Source organism: Lonchura striata, chromosome 7, assembly GCF_050655825.1.
Source record: "Lonchura striata isolate lonStrDom1 chromosome 7, ASM5065582v1, whole genome shotgun sequence".
Classification (NCBI taxonomy): domain Eukaryota; kingdom Metazoa; phylum Chordata; class Aves; order Passeriformes; family Estrildidae; genus Lonchura; species Lonchura striata.
The window spans coordinates 11,847,440-11,862,163 of NC_140709.1; the positions used below are offsets into that span (position 1 = coordinate 11,847,440).

Genomic DNA, 14,724 nt, shown 5'->3' on the forward strand with positions numbered 1-14,724 from the left:
TGAGTGAAATTATTTTAAAGTAATTTTCATTCCAACATATGTACTTTCTAGAAGGATAGTAAAGCAAATATATCACGCCAGACTTGATGGGATCGTTTGTTCTATACAGTATGGCAATTTACTTTCACAATGGACTTCATATTTCCCCAGTAGGTGCGGCGAACTACTTAAACTGTGGAAGGATATTTACTATTTAGAGAAGTCCTTGGATGGCTCTGCAAACTTTGCCTTGTTTCTCTGTCCAAGAGCTATATATAGTCTTTGCTTAATCAAGGTCTCAGATGTTGTGTGACCAGAGCTAAATATTTTCAAGAGTATAAAAAAGATAACTCCAGCCATTTTGCTTTGCTAGAGCCAGTGTTTGTCTAACTGTGTAGTAACCGAGGACACCATAAAGGGACATTGATATGTGCAATTTCTTACTCTGAAATTAACAGAGACAAACAGATGTAAGCAATGCATCCTAAAAACTTTTACTCATAACACCTCTGTAAAGCTGCTTAGTTACCTTTCGGGCTACCTTGTTCTTTACCTCAAGATGCAAAAAACCAATGCCTATAGTTATATTGCATCTGACTATATTGGGCTTGACCTAACAATGATCTATAAATGCTAGGACAATAGCAAGATTCTATAATCATGGCAGGAAAATAGAAAATTCATCTGACTGAAAAAACTCATCCGACGGTGAAATCTGACAGTCAATGCTGACAAGTACCCTGAGTCAAGTGCCTTTTTCTCAGCTGAAATTTGACCAGGAACCTCAGGGATAGGAAGCCCTCTCCTGAAGAACTGACTGAAAGATGTTTAATGATTCAGAGTAACTAAAGATCTGTTTCAATTTCTGCTGGTGGATAGACAGTGTGAAAGAACTAAACAGGGAGTCCCTCTACCCTTTTGTTCCCCCCCTCCAAACTATCAGACCAGAGAATGACTGGTGGGACATGAAAGAGCCCTGAGAGCACAGAGTTAGGAAAATGACAGCTGTGGGCAGCTTTGTGGGCGAGGATCAGGATCTGCAATTTGAAATGGAAAAGAAATAGATTTCTCCGTATGTGTTGGGGAGTTGAGATAGAAAGGACAGGAGGGTTTCAAATGGGTGGGGGGTGAGTTTAGTTTCTGACACTGTTCTCCTCTTCATCTACCTTTCTCTGGAAAACTTTGCCTCTTGCTCTCAGTTGGAGAATACCCCCTGACACAAAGGGCGTTGACATGAGGCACAGGGGAGAGTAAGTGACAGCACGGAGCCATCAGCTGCGGCTCATTTAAGGAAAACAGGGACCGCCGAGGAACCTGAGCAGGACTTCCACACTGGTGTAGGATGGAGCGGCTCGGTTTCGCCCACAGCTCAGCGGCCCGGCGGCAGCTCCAGCACAGCCGGGGATGGCCCGGGGTGCCGTGCCCGGCCCCTCGGGCCCCCCCGGCCCCTCGGGCCCCCCCGGCCCCTCACCGCGCCCGGCGCGGGGGCCGGCGCTCCGCCCCGGGGCCGCGGCCCGTGCCCGCCGGGCCGGGGCTGGCGCGGGGCGGGCCGGGGGAGGGCTCGCCCGGCTGCGGCGCCCGGCCCGGCCAACCCGCGCCCGCCGGGGCTGAGCCATAAAAGCGCCGGGAGCCGGCGGGGCCGCGGCTCCAGCTGGCGGCAGCCGTGCCGGGCACCCGTGGGGCGGGCAGCGCGGCCGCCGCTCCGCAGCGCAGGGACCGCCGCCGGCCGCCCCCAAGATGCTGTTTTGGCACACGCAGCCGGAGCATTACAACCAGCACTCGACCGGCAGCTACCTGCGGTGAGTCCGGGCGGCGGCAGCCCTGGCACGGGGATGCTCGCTCGGGTGCCCCGTCCCGCGGCCGCCTGCCCGCGCTTCCCTCCCGGTGCCCAGCGCCGCCGCTCCCTCTGTCTGAGACACCGTTTTCCTTTTTTGCTGTCTCTTTTTCCTTCTTTATTTGTTTTAGCGCCTGGTTAGGCAGCTCCCCGCAGCGTTGCTTTATCGCTTGTGCCGGGTTCCGTCCTCTCCGGGCTGGGGTAGCGCAGCTCCGGGCGAGGAGGTGCGGCAGCGGCGGAGCGCTGTCGGAGGTCTAGGACAGCGCCTGTTGGCAAACTGAGAAGGCACCCAGTTTTCTGGGGATGGGGTTTCTTTCTCTGCGTTTTAGGACGATGTGTGAAAAGCCCAGAATTTCACTTTCTGAACTTGCCTAAACCAGCTTTTTCCTGCCTCCGCACAGTTGCGTTCAATTAAATGTGCCTAATTTAAGTACAAGGGCTGCTGAACAATAGTCTGTGACATGTGTAGCGCAAGCCCGTGTTTCCTCCCTCCAAACGATGTCAAAGCAGGCAACTTTGGGAGTTCCCGTTTTGCTGGGTGTTTGTGAATTATTTCCTTTCTGAAGATATAAAGCTCAGCCGTCTGCTGGTGACTATTGCTGGAGTGGGATTTTGCTGAATTGTGGCAGTGGAGAACGTGGCTGTGGCCCAAGAACTCTGACTTTCAAATGTACCCCCAAATAACCACTCTTGAGAGAACATTGAGTTTGTCTGGGGAAGCACTTCGAATACAGATAATGCTTCTTTTTCAAGGAGACACGCTATCTTGACTATTCCTGCTACATATCAGTGTACTTGCAAAGGAATTTTATTTTGGACTAAATAATAATCTCCCATTATCAAATGATATAATATTGGGAGATCCTTGCCTTCTGGCAGCTTTTTCGTTTCTTCGTACAAGATTCTTCATCTCCTCCCTCTATGTCAATAACTCAGTTTCACAACATGTATGTGGCAAAAGTCCTGTTCTCTCTTGCTTTGCACTTGCAAATCTGATTAGTTTAGGACAGTAAAAATGGTACTAGCAGAGGAGCATCAGCATATTCTCCATTAGAGGGTGTTTACGGTGGTCAGGCTGCTGCATTAACTCCATGGATTTGTAGCAAGAGTGCTACAAGATCATCAGGTCTAGGTCAGGCTTTACTCCACAATTTAAATTCTGTTTAATGGGCCAGAAAACATATTAGCTTATTTTTGCTGGCTTGTTGCTGGTTTGGAGTTAAAGGGTATCTGTTCTGTCAGGAAGGCTGCTGATATGGAGGTGACCTGTTAGTGTTTTAGGAACAAGCTTCAGCTTTAGTGAGTATCTACTGCTGTTAACATGTTGGGTTTTATCTGGGATTAAAATCCCTATAACCACTTCTAGGGCAACAATGCCCTCAGGTATTTCAGGAGAGGTTGGTTGAACAAAACCCTTGTTTCTTTATGTAGAGATGGCTAATTCTGGCCAATTCACTTTCCATGAGAATGTGTCAAGACATTCATTTCTAACAGGGGCATTTTCCTGCTGAGCATTGCCTTTCTGAAGGCTTTCCATAGCCTTTTGTAGTAACAGTACAAGAAGCTGAAATAGTACAATATTTGAAGTTGCTGTAAGAAAAGTTTGTGTAAGTTATATTTTGCAGAGATAGAGAGCTTTCTGTCTATTTGAGACATCCGTGTAAGTTCTGCTGTACCTCAGTGGTATTTGTAGCTGGAACAACATGATGCTACAGAAAAATTCTTGCAAATTTTCATTAATTTCTTATGAAAATGCAGTACGTGTTTTACTCTCTGTTCTGTCAGCAGACTGAACTCTCAATTAACTTGCTCTCCTTCCAGGTATGCAAATGAATTGTTATTTAAGTCCAGAACTGTAAAATCTTTAGCATAACGGTGAAAATTGGGAGAGTTTTAAGGAGTTAATTTTTTTTTTTTTTAAGGATAGGAACTGTTGTAAAAGCCGGTTTTCCCCTAAACTTGATTTGCAACTCTTGAGTGAAGAGTTGAGTAAGTGTTGTGATGGCTTTATATACTTATAAGTTAAAAATTCTTTTGAGCTCATTCTAAGGTCCAAACACTTATAGTAAGGTTGAATGCTTAAAAAGGTCTTGACCCAAAGCAGTTATACCACAGGCCGTTACTTTAAATGCTGTAGGAATAAAAATGTGATTAACTTGTGTGGCTTTGTTAGAGCTTTAATATGGTGAAGCTTTCCAGAAACCAAGTCATGGATTCCTCCATGCTTGCAGAATTCAGTGGTCAGACAGCTGTGCTGGCAGGTGTAGGGGTGCAAAGAACCTGATGTGAAATATGGTATTTAAATTTTGACTTCCCCTTGCCTAAATATCTCAGCTGTTTCAGGTGAGTATATGTACAAATTCCTCACCCCTAACTGTTAAAGCCAGGCCAGATTTTGTGCACTGCTTCTGCTGAACTGCAGAAGTTCCCAGGCGATGGAGCTTTTGACCTGCTCTCATCTGTAAAGCCACAGGCATTCAGAGAGCATTGTGCAGAGCGGGTTAGGAGCAAATGTTGGCATCCTTAGGAGCAAATGTTGGCATCCAGGCTGAGTGAGATGACTCCGGGCTGAGTGAAATGACTCCAGAGCAGTATCAGATCCTGCATGTGTGTGGAGCAATGCTATCTATTTCAGAAATCTACTGCAGGCATTTCTGTCACTTCATTGCTGTAGTAAATCATCGCTAAGGAAAAAAAATCCCTCTCCGTGGCAGCAGTTAGGCAAGAGCTGTGATTATGTCAGTAATGCCAGGAAGCAAATGGGGCTGAATGCCTTCGAGTGGCTGATAATACTGGGGGCGTGGGGTTGGAAGAGAGAATGGAAACAGAGGTGGGTGTTTCTTTTCTTCTATCTGCGTCTGAAATGGCACAATTTGCTCTCTGGCACTATTTTCCATTAAACAGGAGTACCTGTGTTTGAACCAGGCACTTAAGCAGTTTATTCTAAACTGCTGCACTGTTTCACTGATGACCTGGGTAGCCTTCAAGGTTGTGAGTCCTGTGAGTGGATCATTAACTGAACAGGCAAGGAAAAAATTATTAATGCCCTTTTAGGGTTGCATGCCTGTACTTGCTGGATAGTTTTCTTAGAGCATTTTGTGTATGGGGTTGTCAAAAGGAGCAGAACTTCAGCCTGTGTAAAGTGAATCTCAAGTCTTCATGCATGTGGAAGAAATAGAGGAGAAAAAGAATCGCTCATTCTGAATTGTCACCCTGTTCAGTATAATCCTCCTAATTTGGAAGGGTATTAATGTTTTAAGTAGGTGGACACAATGATCAGCAGCGTCAGTGGCATAGGAAGGCTAATGTGGTTCTTCAGTACCAGACAGGCTGAGATAAGAATGCTTATTCCTGGCATCTCATTTTGTACTAATCAACTCATCATTTGTTGAGCTCTCAGCCTTGCTAATACCAGTTCTGCTTGGGGATTAGTGTGGGTTGGCATCAGTTTGGGACCAAGTCAGCAGGCAGGTCACTATCAGCATTTTGTAAAGAAGTGGGAGCTGAGGCTGTGTGCAGGTCCTAGTGAAGCTGCTCCCTCACACCTGTGTGTGCATTTACAAAGGTAGCCCAGTGCTGACTTAAGAGCTGTGTGATTCCTTGGGACCAGGTTTACTAGAATGCAGGGAGATATTAAGAATAAATTAATCCAGCTGTTGATCTATCATTTACCTGAATACCACCTTTGTACACCAGGGCTGTGTCTACTTCTCACCCATGGCTGCGACTTGAAGACATTCTACTGATCTGACATTGGGCTGTCAAAGTGCCTTTTCTTGCCTTTTTTTTTTTAAAGGCTTTTATCTGAGAACCTGAGAACTCTTTATCAAATATGTCCATAAGGATGAAGGATCTATTTTGATAATTTTTCCTCATCAAGAAGACTGCTTAACCGAAAAGTAAATCTCATTTATTTATTAAAAATTTGGCTTAATTCTCAGAGATGCTGTTTTGCCAGGGCTATGTTCTTTTGTGTACAGTGTTGATATCCTAGATGCAGAAGTTGCCTGGTTACATTAAACAGGCCAAATTCTCCCTCTTTTAGCCATTTTAACCAGGTGTTTTTCAGAGACCACCCCTGCTACCTCAGATCATGAGAGCCAGATGCAGATTGAGGCTAGAATAGTCCATAAACTCTTTTTGACTGTGTATAACTTGTACGTTGCAGAGATGTCCTTGCGCTGCCGATCTTCAAGCAGGAAGAGCCGCAGTTGTCTCCTGAGAACGATGCCAAACTGCCACCCTTCCAGTATGTCCTCTGCACAGCCACCTCCCCCGCCGTGAAACTGCACGAAGAAACTCTGACCTACCTCAACCAAGGTAGGGCCTGCAGTACACTGAAGGAGAGGATATTTCCTGGGAACAGTTCATGAGATTTGATCCTATACTTTGCCTTACTGGGAGGGCAGTGGGATGGGAAAAGAGGGATAGAAGTGGGAGGAGGGTGGAGGAAAGGAGGAATATTTAATTTTCTGCATTTAGATACCAGATTATCAACTATTTTAAAATAACTGATGTAACTGTTGACTTAAGGTGGTGTTATAAGGCAGTTCCCTGTGGCAAAGTACTGGTTTGATCTCAGACAACTTAAGCTGCATCCTCCTGCCTTCATCTCGCAAGGCCAGACTGATGAAGCAGATTGGACTGGGTAGGGCTCTTACCACTGCAAGTCCCCCAGCACTGCTGGAGGGCATAGCCAGGGAATGATTTAGCAGGTATCCAAGGGCTGCTCTGAGGTCTGGGCAGAGTGACATCTTTCCAACAGGCTGGCTGGTGGCTCTGCTCAGTGCCTACCTTGACAAGTTGCAAGGGTTCAGTGCCGCAAGGTCTTCTATAGCTGACCTCACAGAATAGTTCATATTCCTGGATAAACTTTGTTTCTCTGTGTTCTCTTCTTTTCCCCCCTTTGGCAGCATTTGTGCAGACACATCTGTGGTTGGTGTTTGGCTGCCACTTTATAGGACCTCCTGTGCATGGGTCTTGAGGGGATCAGACCTCTCAATGCACAGATTATGCTAAAACATATTTTCACTCCATTTCTGCCAGGCTGTGAAAAAAGGGCCTAACAACAAGCTGAAGGCTGTCTGCCCTCTCACTAAGATCCTTTCCTGCCTCAGGATACTGCCCTATCTCTTTAAGCTTCATGCACTGAGTAGGATGCTGACTTGGGTGCCTCCTTGGATAGGTTTCTCTTAACGCTGGTAGAAATCAGGGTCCTGACCTCCCTTGGACTCTGACCTCAGGTGGAGTTGGCTGCTGGATCTGTGTTGACAGGTGGTAGACCCATAGAACCCCCACAGAAAGATCAGTGAAGTACTGCAGGCTCTGCCCAAGGAACCAGGTATTTCTGCCACATAAGCTGGCACTGTTCTGTCTCTCAGGATTAAAAGATGCTTGTGATATGTGACTGTGTCATCTCAGTTTATTCATCTAAACAGAATGAATAAACATCTAAACAGATCCCAGGAGGTTATAATGGGGCATATCAGTTGTGAGATTGAGATGAGTCTTCCTATGAAACACAATTCTTTCCTGTATTGGAATAAAAGATTTTTTTTTTAAATGAAAATCTGTTGACAGCCAAGTATTTTAGCATACTTGAAGCAGTGCCTACTTTTTTTACCTTGGCAGGGAAAACGTTAGACAGCTTTTAATGCAATACCATGAGCAGTCCATGTTTCCCTTTGCAAAGTAAGACTGTTACTGCCTTTTAGATAGACCGTGTTGTGTTAGGCTTTGTCCTGCTTACTATTGCAAGGAGTTGTCTACTGCTACATCTTGGCACTGTTTCCTGTTTCATTGTCATTTCTTGGATATCATCTATCTTTCCTCCCTCAAGGTGGGATGTGTCTTTGCAGAATACAGAGAGCATGAAGCTGGGCAGGCCTGGAGGGGCAAAGCAGGGATGAGGCTGGCAGGAGCTGTGCAGAGGGGCTGTGTTGGGAAGCTGGAGTATCTAGTTTCTGTTAGTGGGCTATTGGTGAGAACATTGCCATGGGTCAAAAAGGGATGAGGATTTAAAGGCTCTGCCAGAAAATGAATCCCCTTAGTAGAGTTATGTTCTATGAGCTTGAGGAGGTGCATGAAGGGGACCTTGAGGCAGCTGAGGTTTCTGGAACCAGTGCTTGTGGCTTCGGGAAGAACTGGCTGATTCCAGAGCACTGTGACCTAGCTACAAAGCTACATCTTGTGAAGAAATTTAAGACCATTCCTTATACCTTATCAGCTTGTGCTGGCTCGAAGTAAAGGGACACCTCTTGCACCTTAACCTCCCTCTGTGTTTATCATGGATTGGCCAAGCACTGTTACATAAAACTTCCCTTCTTGAGTGTTGTGATGGATTACTCTAGCAAATGGGTAACTTAATTAATGAATGTCCCTCTGCCCTGCCTGTGTGTCAGTCATGGCTGGCTTGTAGGAAGTTAGATACAAAGACAGTGGCTGTCCCAGCAGCACCAGCAAAGCAATTCACATCCAGTGTGGTTACTTTCTCAAATTGTGAGTAAGGGCTTTGGGGTTTTCTCCTTGCTGGGTGATTCTTGCTGCTTGCTATTCAAATCTTCCTTCTCAGCTTTAGCTCTTCACCACTCAGTTATGAATTTTTGTCACTGTGAAGCAGCTCTGCTTGCTGTCCCGAAACACATTTTCCACACGTGACTGGTTCTGTGGTGATGAGTGGACCAGCTTAGGAATGACCTGACCTATTGGCTGTGGAAAGCTGGAAGTACTGAGTAGCAAATTGAAGGCCAAGTTGCATAGCAGAGCTAGAAGAGGAATCAGTGGAGAGTTTCACGTGAGATCTGAAAAGACTTCATATGGGCTAGGAAGGAGGATTGTCCAAGTGGCTGTGTTTGTGTACAAGTGGAAGAGGGCTCCAGGCTTGTGAGGCATAGCAGCCTCTCTTGGGCCTTGCTTCTTGCAGAATAGACCCAGAGGTCTGTCAGTGGTGTTGAGGAGGAAGAGATCTTTGGCCTGGACTCTCCCCAAGGATGGTGTCGGAGGACTCTGGAGCTGGAAACCAGAGACCAGTGTTTGCCCAAAAGGGCAGGGGAAGGATTTTCGAGGGAGCATAATGGAGTGATCTTAGCTGTTGACTTGGGGACATTCAATAGTGGCAGAGTTCCAAGTTTGTCTGTTCCAGTTTGAAACCATGAGTGCTCTCTGGCCACAACTCTAGAACCAACCTCTAAATGAGGTAACCAGAGTCAAGTCTGTAACTTGGTTTCCAAAGACTGACTCATTACACTTGTCAGTCCCAATCTCTTTCCTCTCCCGCCTTCCCACATTCCTTGAGAAACTGGAGCCAAATTGAACACAGTATTAGTTTGTTGATCCTTAGGGCAGTTCCTTCATTAAGAGGTCTTTACTGGATCTCAGGAGGATTACTCATCTGATGGGACAAAGTACAGGCTTATTAGTGTGGTGTCTCAATACCACTCCACCTTCAGTCCATGAGACTGGTAAAGGTGCTGTCCTTGCAAGCTGCTGCTGGCATTTCTCCTTTGGTTGGGGATCACATCTGTCAACAGAACTACACTGTCCAGAAGTCTGCAGCACAAACATCCTAACGTTTCTGGAGCTAGCCTGCCTTTTAGCACTATTTCAGTGTCTCTTGTGGATAGGAATTTTCAAACAATCAACCAGAAACCATATTACAAACCACTGCTTCAGCAAGATGGCTTGATGCAGTGCATATTCCATGGTCTGCTGTCGTATAGGGTGTGGTTTGACCATGGCTGGTTGAAACCAGTATCAAACATGGACAGAAATGGACGCAAGGAAAGGTGGTTCCAGAAATTGCAGCAAGAGCAATGTGGAGGAAACAAGTACTGTGTACAGTGGATCTGAGTGCTAATAAATGTGAGGAATAAAGTCATTATTTTAAAAAACAAAATGTCAAAATCACAAAAACCTGAAAGTCATTGCCCAAGGGATTCGGCTTGTAGTGCCAGAACCACATGTGGACTACAAGCTGTTCAAGTCATGATTTTGTTTCATGACCAGTGTTGGGCTGGCTCAGAACTTCAATTGTTAATTGCTTCAAGTAGAGGGAGGCCAAATTTGGTGGCAGAGGGTCACTGAGAGCTGTGTGAGAGATCCAGCCCAGTGTCCCAGTGGTACTTCAGAGTAACTTGCTGTCATCTGCCTGTAAAGTGTTCTTGGGCTCTGTTCAGCTCTCCCAATCTGCAGCGTGTGACTTGTGGTTCTTGGCTGTGCAAAGATTTTAGTGTACAGCTAGCTAGAGTTTGGAAGGCTGGACACCTCTGCTTTATGGTGTCTTCCAGGAGTCAGCCTTAGTGCCACTCCTAGATGGTTCAGAAGACAAGCCAAAAACCCAGGCCATGAGGGAAAACCACTAATACCTGAGAACTTGTGATTTTGGGAGTGTTGCTGTAGAGGTGCCTTAGCAAACAATGCCTCATAAACCTAATGATGGACAAGCCCAAATTTCAACCCCAGGGTGCCAAGGCATATATCCAGGTTCAAGATATGTGTGCATAAACTGGTACATTTTAAATGGTGCTACATTTAAAATCTGTTGGGTGTTGCCCTGCCTCAGCTCAACTGGAGATGTGCTCTGGTTGCTTCCCCAAAGAAAGGTGCAGGAAGCACTGGGCAAGAGGTTTCTTTGGAGTAGATGCCTAATTGATTGGGTAGGAGATGAAATTCCTTACAGAAGGAGGCAGAAGAAAACCTTTGCCTCCCTTAAAAGCTCTAAAGCTCAAATTTGGTTGCCTAATCTACAGCAAGAGAACACAGTTTTAAACACTCAGATTTACAGTAAATGTAAAAAGCTGTTTTATATTGACGTTAACTCCTACGTAATTGAGTTTTTATGGGGTCACAACTGGATGTTTATACTTTTCCTGGAATGGTTCTTTATTTGCCAAAATGAAGTGTAGAGAAGGCTGAGTGACAAGCTCTGGGTGTGCTTCTGGCTTAATTATAGCTCTGTTTATGGGGATATTTTTGCTTTGTCCTGTGCTAGGAACTACCTCTTTTCCTAACAGTGACTGCCATCACTGACCAGACCCTGGGCATGTGTAGGAGCTCTGCTGCTGGTGGCTTCTCCCATGTGGACAAACATTCCACCCTTGCCTGGGATCACAGGCACAACAGTGGCTTTGTGCCATTGAGACTGTGAGTACCAGGTGCTCCCTGGTTCCTGCCCACCCACCCATGCATCCTTTTTCCCAAATCATTATGGTATGCCATACTGCTCCTTGAGCGCTTTCCACTCTGTCCTTGGGTTTAGATGGCTTAAAAATGAAATGGCTAACAATTCTAATTTGTCTTTCCCATTTCTGAAAGTAGCTTTTGGTGTTTTTGGTTTTTGTGGTGCACTTCATCTTTGGAGAAGGAATTTGTCTCCTGCCTGACTTTGAAGACAGCTCTGAGTAGGTTCTGTTGTCTCAGCTGAAGCCATTAATTGTGCTAGAAGCAATTTCCCCATATGTTTGGCAACTCTGTCCTCACTTGGCAGCCCAGGATAAACAACCCTGTCTCCAAACCACACCATCCCAAAGCTCACTATGAATCTTGCTTCAGATGACAGGGCACCTCTGTGTAAGTAGAGCATCTGACTTCTGTTGTCCCGAGGAAGCTAGAATCTCAGTTGTCTTTTAACCAAGAGGCTGTTTTCTATTCTTCTTGTGTTCCTTTCTTCTGTTGCTAACATCTGGATGAAATTCAAACAGGATTGTAAGCTTGCTGGACTGTAGCCTGTGCACAAATCCTACTGGAAGCCCCTAGACTGCATTTTGTTCCCCCATAAATCTTCAATATCTGTGAAAAAAGGGCGTACTCAGAAGTTCCTCAGAGCGTAGTAAGAAGTATGAAAATATTGAGAAGATTTTTTTCCTGATTATTCCACATAATTTTTTTGTACTTTACCTCATTATCCATATCTGAGGTTCCTTTATTTATGACAGAGAAATTTTTGCCTGTGACTTTGCAGGATTTGATGTTTGTGTGAATGTTACTGTCAGTGTGAGGTGATGTAGAAAATTTTCAATTAGCCTCCTTTAATTTGTGCCCTAAAAGATCACATTTTAGGTAGCAGTAAGAAGCATGAGAAATACTGTAGGTTTGACCTGATTAGCTGTTTTTGTAGGAATAACATACATTTTTATAAGAGAATATACTTTTTTCCTAAAGAGGTAGGGGGAAAAGCACCTTTTTGTTTCTCCTATTTGCTTCCATGAAGCATTTATTCTGTGTCCCTGAAACTAGACAGCAAGCAGTGACATTCCTCCAAGCTGGGACAAAATGTCCCATCTTGGTGCCACGTTTGTGACTGGTGTGGAAGGTACAGTCAGCTTTGATCCCATCTCCTTCCCTGCCCTGTGGCAGCAGCCTGAATGAGCAGCCACAGGTGGGAGTTGGACTTGCTTCTCCCAGTTTCCTATTGCAGAAATGTGGTGAAGGAAGGGGCTTAACCTGAGGGCATCTAAGGGAGCTGCTAGGTGCGGTCAAGAGTCATACTCAGCTCTTCTGCATCCCTCGTCAGCACACTCACCCAGGACCATTCCTTTTAGTTATCTGAAACTCAAGTAAATATTACACACAAAGCTACTCCTTCAGAGCTATAAAACCTGTTGTCCAAATTGACTTAAAACAGGTTGAAACCAGAAAAAGCCTGTATTTTTTATTTACATAGAGAGGGTTGAAGTTTTCTGAGCTGGACAGATGTGACTAAGATAATCCTGAGTGTTTCAAGTACATGCTAAAGAAATAGAAATACAGGAAGAAATTATTTTCACAGGGTATTTTTCCAGCTTTCCATTGGAGGTCCATAATTTTTTTTGCTGATTAATTTGTATTAAAAATCAATGTTTATAACATAGGTTAGCTTAGGTGAGATCAAGTGGAAGTCTGTGCAAAAGACACCCAAGTGCACCCAGTGAAGTTAGCAACTAGAAGTGTTTTTGTGTCTGCTGGCTTGTTTTGTGTCCTTGATTCAAAGTGAAGACTGTATTCTTTGGGGATTTAAATGCATTTCCCTCTCTTGAGTGGAAACCATTGTAAATGAGGAGGATTTCTGTTAGTGCCTGTTAGCTATGAAGTGTCACCACTGTAGAATAGGCCATCTTCAAAAGTCTGTGAAGAGTAGGACTCAGAAATATGCTCATATAGTAAATGAGCAAAGAAATTTTCCTGCAGCAAACTTGGCTCCGAGGCAGCTCTTTGGCTTTCCCACAAGAAGGAGGCAGGGAAGTAGAAAAAGGAGGCAAGAAAAAAGCCCCCTTGAATTGGGGGCACATTGTAAGGAGGAAAAACATAAAAGTGACATGATGACAGTGAAGCTCTGTGGTGTGGTGGTAGAATTAAGACTTGAATTGCTGTGCTGTGTTCCTGTAGTGTTGTTGCCCTGTTGGTAGGGGCAAGCAGAGCAGGAATCCTCAATGTTGAACTCCTGGGTACCAAAACATGGTGGAGCTAAGGGGGCTTTGTGCAAGGGGTGAGGCAGGGAGCAGATTAAGGCCTAGACTGCCAATGTTAAAGCAAGGCATGTGTAAATTGTGGTTGTGATTGCCATAGTAGAAGCAAATTCAGAAGGAGACCACCCAAAGGAGTTAATGAACGTTGGTCATGATTGGGCAGCTCAATGTAGATGCAATCTGGACACTGAATACCAGAAACTGAGAAGATATGGCAAGGAAGAAAAGGCTGGCTTTATTGACCCTGCTCCATCTCTGGCTGCTGTGTTGAAGATGGGATATGGGACAAGATGAGCCTGAAGTTTTAGAATGAGTCTAGTGATCCTTTTGCATTTCTTGGCCTACAGCTTGTCCTCCTTTGCAGGATTTCCATGTTCCTAGCATAGTGGGAGCTTTCAGGGTGGCCTATTGTGTAGCTGGTGAATTCATAATATCCACTGGATAAACATCTACAGCATCTTGTCAAATGAGGCTACAGTAAGCAACTGCAGAATATCTCACTGTCATTTGTGGTTCAGGGATTGAGGGTTCTGCTTTTGCTTCTTGTCCTGCAGAGTGTCCACACATGGGACACTTGAGCAAGTCTTATGCTAATTTTTATTTTTGCTTGTGACAGGCTAAAAAGGTGTGTGTTATCAAGCATGCAAGTTCACATGCCAGCTCTGCCACTCTTGTCTGTTTACCCCGAGGGTTCATTAATCTTTTGTGTCAGAAAACTCTTTGTGTGTGCCTGATGCCCTGAATAATTGTGTTTGATTATTTCAAAGGTGATCCTCCTGCCTGCTGGATGTGCTTTGGTTTGGTTTAATAAATGCTTGCTTTTTTTTTCCACTCCCCCTCCTTCTGTATGGTGCATTTGACTGTCAGCATTCCTTTGCCTTTATCTGTGCGCTCTTTAGGATGTCCATATAAAGTTGCTAAATGGAATTTTTATTGGCTTGGCTTAATAATCAAACAGTTTCCAGGCTGGTTCTGTCTAGTGCTGTGTGGATCCATTCTGAGAAGGAGGACACTGATGGTTTTTGTTTTTTTTTCCCCTTTTCCACAGACTTTTGTTGGGGATATTGCTTATTCAAAGGTTAGGGTTCAATAAATTTCTGGAAAGGCTACTTTGTTAGTTTAAGTAAGGCCTGAGTCATATCAGCCTGGAACATCAACATCATAATTGGAAATTAGTGTATTGTATTGGTGTATTGTGCAGAAAACCACAAAATGCATAGTGCAAGTGGCCCTTGAAATGTAACACCATAACAAAGAAAAGCAAACAGGATATTGTGGTTGTGTAGTTAAAATGACCCTTGAACAAAATGTAAATTTGAGCGTGAAATAGTGATAATATTTTGATTCAGAAATTACCTAAAACTTCTATGGCTGTCTAAATTCCATGGAAATCAGTAAGCTGTTAAATTTGTACTTTTTGAGCAGGTGAAATCATTCCTGTGTTGAACTAAATTATTTTTCAACTGTAGT

The 14,724-nt window shown here is 44.7% G+C and overlaps 1 protein-coding gene across 1 annotated transcript in view; it reads left to right on the forward strand.

Moving 5' to 3' along the window:
- Positions 1-1,619: 1,619 nt before the first annotated feature.
- Positions 1,620-14,724, forward strand: part of TFCP2L1 (transcription factor CP2 like 1) — a 35,458-nt gene continuing 22,353 nt past the window's right edge. The window contains exons 1-2 of the mRNA XM_021526311.3: positions 1,620-1,778; positions 5,982-6,133. Coding sequence (XP_021381986.1) covers positions 1,717-1,778; positions 5,982-6,133 — 214 coding nt within the window. The 5' untranslated portion in view covers positions 1,620-1,716. The remainder of the gene's footprint in view (positions 1,779-5,981; positions 6,134-14,724) is intronic.